This window comes from Rutidosis leptorrhynchoides, chromosome 2 (assembly GCF_046630445.1).
Source record: "Rutidosis leptorrhynchoides isolate AG116_Rl617_1_P2 chromosome 2, CSIRO_AGI_Rlap_v1, whole genome shotgun sequence".
Lineage (NCBI taxonomy): Eukaryota > Viridiplantae > Streptophyta > Magnoliopsida > Asterales > Asteraceae > Rutidosis > Rutidosis leptorrhynchoides.
The window spans coordinates 301449938-301455368 of NC_092334.1; the positions used below are offsets into that span (position 1 = coordinate 301449938).

Sequence of the window (5431 nt, forward strand, 5' to 3'; positions counted from 1 at the left end):
CCTTCCCTTTCCTTTCTATCCAAACTCGGTAACGCTAGTTTTTTGATGCCATCTTTCCATTTTCTCCTAAACTTTTCCTTTTCCTTAAAAATTGAACTCCCGAGAGTAGTATGTACTGTAAATTTTATGCGACGTTGACTTTAGTTACCAAAACTGAAGCTTTTACTTTTTTCTATTTAAATGCTAGGATAGTTTAGTTTTTGTGTGTATTAAATGACAAAACTAAATATAAATAACAAAAGTTATCTCTTCTTTGTGCTAGCTTTTCAATCCCCAATTTTATCCCTAACCTAACTAACTAGGTCCATACTCGACCCCAACAAACGTATTATTGTTATCAGTCTTGTTATCTATTCTAATCAATCACCATCCTAATTTTCCGATCACCTTCGTCGGACCTAGTTTCTTCGTTCGCTTACAAATCAGGTTCGTCTCATACGTAATCTCATCAGATTTTTATATCTATAATTTCATCTTTTCTTTTTTATAATTGGTTATAGTGTGTCGTGTAAAACTAGTTGATTTATAATATGGTCTTATATACAAGTTTTGTTGATTAATTCATTTGGGATATTTTCCTCAAACAAAAGGGTAATTTTATTCTAATGAACAATTAAATTTATTATTTTCTTGTTATGGAAGTGTTAATTTGTAAATTATTAACCAAGTTGCATAAACACCAATTAGGGCAGACTGAAAAAGAAGAAAGAAATGTTTGCAACAGCAGCCATAACTTCATATCCCCATCTTCATATCAGAAAGAGCCTTTCTTCTGTAACTCAACAAAAGATCAGATGTAGTTCAACTACATCATCAATTGCTAATGCTACCAACTTTGATCTGAAAACTTATTGGTCAACACTGAGAGAAGAAATCAACCTTAAGCTGGATGAAGCTATACCTGTTCAGTATCCATCTCAAATCTATGAATCCATGCGTTATTCGGTTCTTGCAAAAGGAGCCAAAAGAGCACCTCCTGTTATGTGTGTTGCTGCTTGTGAGCTCCTTGGTGGCAACCGTCTCGCTGCTTTCCCCACTGCCTGTGCCCTTGAAATGGTATCACATGTTTCTTTGTTTGTTTTTTATCTTTTTTATCAACACTTGTCATGCGTTTAGTTTACTGATATGTTTTGTTGACAGTAGTCTGAGTCACTCAGTATGTAGTTAAATTTTGATAGAGCAACCCGTACTGGCTTTAAAAGTGATAAGGTTTTCCTTGTTCGGGTTACCTGGGAGGGCAAGTATATTTACACTGATATACGCGGCCTAATCGAATTAATCCGCGACCTTAATAGCTATGCTATGCTTCAAATCATCTAGGATTCTGTTAGTTACATATGAATCGATTGCTTGTGGTCAGAGGTGGCAACACTAACCCATATATTTTGAAACTGGATTAATTCAAGTTATGGTAGAAAAATATTAACGAGTTGAAAGTCTCAAAGGGGTCAGAAGTCCCCCAAACTGCATTTTTTATTTACTGGACCTTCTAAATTGTTTTCGGTAAATATTAGGTTACTGTCAAAACTACACGATTATTGTCTTTGTAATTGGATCACCGTTGTTTTCAGATAAACTAGACCCTATCCACATCTTGCAAGTCTCACAAAACCTTAGGTGTTTGTTTTTTTAAGATGTTTTTATTTGAAAATCTGCGGACCATGTATATATAGAGAAGATGTTGCCTAAAGGTCTGTATGTTGAATAGTGAAGACTGTTTGTTTTTATGTCTGCAAAATAACTTAAATCTGTCCGCATGACTTAGAAGTATATTTATAAGTCTACGAGTTTACAGATAGAATAAGACATTATTTTATCTTATATCTTCAGAAAACAAACTGTGTCAGTGCAGTAAAAACGTCTCCAGTTGCGCAGAAGTGAACAACACCTTACTCTTTTGACCCGAACCATGCATGTGTATATTTTAAATAGGAGCCCTTAGGGCTATGGTTAAGCTTATCATATTATAAAACCTTATAGATATACAATAAATTATTTGCACGAAAATTATACATTTACACTCGTCTTTATGGAAAGTGGGTATAAATGAAGAATATAATCACTTTGAATTAGAGTGAACTGAGTTGGTAATTTTATTTGTGGTGAGTTTAACTATATCCCTTAGGGCTTTAGTTGGCAGCCTCCTTTGTTATAATCTAATTGGAATGCATGTTTTATAGGTGCATGCTGCCTCTTTAATCCATGACGACTTACCATGCATGGACGATGACCCATCACGACGTGGTAAACCTTCCAACCACACCGTGTTTGGTATGGACATGGCCATTCTAGCTGGTGATGCTTTATTCCCGCTAGGGTTCCGCCACATCGTCTCGCACACTCCAACCGATCTCGTCAATGAAACTCAACTGCTTCGTGTCATCACTGAAATTGCACGAGCTGTGGGCTCCACAGGCATGGCGGCTGGCCAGTTTGTCGATCTGGAGGGCCCCGCAAACGCCATAGAATTCATCCAAGAAAAAAAGTATGGTGAGATGGGCGAATGCTCTGCTGTTTGTGGAGGACTTTTAGGGGGCGGCAATGATGATGAGATCGAACAGCTTAGAACATATGGGAGAGCTGTTGGGATTTTGTATCAAGTAGTTGATGATTTGATGAAAGCAAAATCGAAAATTGAAGTTAATAATAATAAGCAAGAAGAAGAAGAAGAAGAAAAAAAAGGGAAAAGTTATGTGGATGTTTATGGTGTTGAGAAGGCGGTGAAAGTTGTTGAGGACCTTAGAGCAGAGGCCAAAAGAGCGTTACAAGGTTTCGACAAGTATGGTGAAAAAGTGTTTCCATTATACAGTTTTGTAGATTATGCCGTTGTAAGAGGATTTAGTTTTTCCGATCAGGTTTGATTATTGTAACTTCACTGTATTATATAATATGTACTGGTTTGTATCATCGTCTATGTCGATGTCAATTAATGCCTATCAAGATTAGAGGTGGTGAGTTCGACCCGTTTTCATATGGATGACTAGGTTCCATGCAATCTTTGGAAAGGCTTAAATGTACCAAACCAGGCAGCATATTATATGAATCTTAATTAATGTATCTTTAACTTTGTAAAGCCAAGTATTGTGATGAGGGCCTAAATTTATCGAACCAGGCAGTGTGTTATTTGAATAAAGTGCAACTGGTTGTTTTGTGCCCATGCCTGATGACATGGGACAGTGCTACTTGCATACCAACTTTTGATCCCGAGACCAACTTCATATGTGCTGATAGTTTTTAATAAAATGTCTTATTTATACCTGAAAATCTTTAACCGACCTTATCGTATTATATATATATATATATATAATCAAGAGGGAAGCACTTTTGTGGGGGGAGTAATTTTTTTCGTTTTTTGAAAAAACTTTGTTCACGAACATTATAGATTAGATGAAAATACGAACATTTAAAAAAGACATTTTGTGATGAATGTCATTATTTTTGCGGGAAAACGCTCGAAGAAAAAAATAAAAACATTCAATGCATTGAATGTTTTGTTGCTGAGTTTTTTTAAGGGGTTAGAAATTAGGGTTTAGAAATTAGGGGGTTATAAATTAGGGTTTATCTATTAGGGTTTAGAAATTAGGGTTTTGAGTTTAGAAATTGTAACATCCCGCCTTTTTCCGTCAAATTATTTTAACGCCCTTCTTTTTTTTTTTTTTTTTTTGATAATATCTTTCGTTATCTAAATTCGTATCCCCTGTTAATAAGTGCTTCCAATATTTTCGTTATTTAATTATAATATCTCTCGTTACTCTAGCGTATTTAAATAATTCGTTTGGTTAATTTTCGCACCCGCTTTCAAACTCAAGGGACCAAAGTCGCCAAGGGACCAAACTAGTGACTAGGTCAACTAGTCAAGTCCCTCCTCCTCCACTCATTTCATTTCACCTCCCACTCCCATTTTTGATACTTCTATTTTTACTCTCAAACACAATTCATCATCTAAATCTAATCTAGCAATCAAACATCAAAACAAATTATATATTTGTGATCCTTGCATCATCCTCTTCAATTTGGTACCAATTTCACTATTTGGGAAAAAGTTTCTAAAAACTTTAGATTTCTCTAATTCGTTTTATAGACTTGAAATAGTGTTAGTTAGTGTCTATGGCTCGTTTATAACATGAATATGTGATTTGTTTGCTTGTTCTTGATGTTTTGAGTAACTAGCATGAACACTTGAAATGAGTTAGTTTAATCCTTGATTTTGGTTGAGTAAATGTTATTTAAATGTTAAAGCTCATGTATTAAATATGTTACTAGCATCATTAGCTTCGTTTTGGTATGTAGGTTGATTTAGAAAAACTCCATTTACAAAATTGTTGAATTCATGATTTTTAGTTAGGATTTGATGAACTTTAAAATGAACTTTTGATGCTTTGAATGCTATGAAACGTTGTTAGTAAGTGTTTAGTTGCATTGTATGCGTAATTACCTTCGAAACGGCATATCGTATGTGTAAATTGGATTCCCGAATCACCTTATGCGTTTATGAACTTTGAACTTTTGATAATGAACATCCAGTGATTCATTCGACGAGATTTCGGTTATTGTAAATGATGTTTTTGTTTGATGAAATGTGTTTAGTTGTATTCCTCGCTAAATTACCTTTCCAACGATATAAGATACGTGTTTTGAATGTTTACGGTTCATTAGTTGTGTTTGAAAGAAGCTTGGTTCGTGCACTTGAAAATTCAGCAACAGCACCTGAAACCAGGGGCCTCGCTATAGCGAGCCCTGGTGTGCACAAAATCTCGCTATAGCGAGAATATTTCTGTCCCAATTTTTTTTTTGATTTTTCAAGTTTCGTTCCCGCTTACTCGCAACTCCGTTTAACATGAAATTTTGTCAACATGCTTATATATGACTACGTTTATATGTGCAATAGTCGGATACCCGACCCGACCCCGTTGACTTTGTCTTTGACTTTAAAAAGTTTGACTTTTAGTCAAACTTAACCAAACACTTATGCAATCGTTCTAACATGCTTTTATACTTGATTCTTGCATGAAACTTGACAACGTGATTCACATGCTATATAATCGAGTCGTAACGAGCCATAGGACTAATTGAACACATTTCGACCGAACTTGTGTCTTACCCGGTATTGATGCAACTTAATTGTTTAGGTCAAGGCTAAGCAACTTTCGTTTGCACAACGTTTAATTTCAAGTACTTTGGCATGCAACTACGGTGAGATTATAGTCCCACCTTTTTCAACAACTTTTATTCTTTTTAAATCGTGGGCTGAGAAACATATACATTGTATACATTTTATACTTTCATACTTTTATACTTTGAACACAAGTACAAAAACAAACATTCCACGTACGAGTTACAACAAAAAAGCCTCAATTCAATTATCATTAGTTACACTTGCAGGGTGTAAGCGAGAACTTATGTTGTGTGGCCATACGGGTTTGACGAACCC

At 35.2% G+C, this 5431-nt stretch overlaps 1 protein-coding gene across 2 annotated transcripts; it reads left to right on the plus strand.

The window, feature by feature from the left end:
• The first annotated feature begins 227 nt into the window (after positions 1 to 227).
• Positions 228 to 3108, plus strand: LOC139891821 (heterodimeric geranylgeranyl pyrophosphate synthase small subunit, chloroplastic-like). 2 transcript variants are annotated; one of them, XM_071874827.1, is made up of 3 exons: positions 228 to 426; positions 688 to 1056; positions 2181 to 3108. In XM_071874827.1, exons 2-3 carry the CDS (start codon positions 712 to 714, stop codon positions 2859 to 2861), a joined length of 1026 nt encoding a protein of 341 aa, XP_071730928.1. In that variant the 5' UTR covers positions 228 to 426; positions 688 to 711; the 3' UTR covers positions 2862 to 3108. The 2 variants fall into 2 exon arrangements, with proteins under 2 accessions (XP_071730928.1, XP_071730927.1); XM_071874826.1 differs by having other exon boundaries at positions 693 to 1056.
• Positions 3109 to 5431: the final 2323 nt, after the last annotated feature.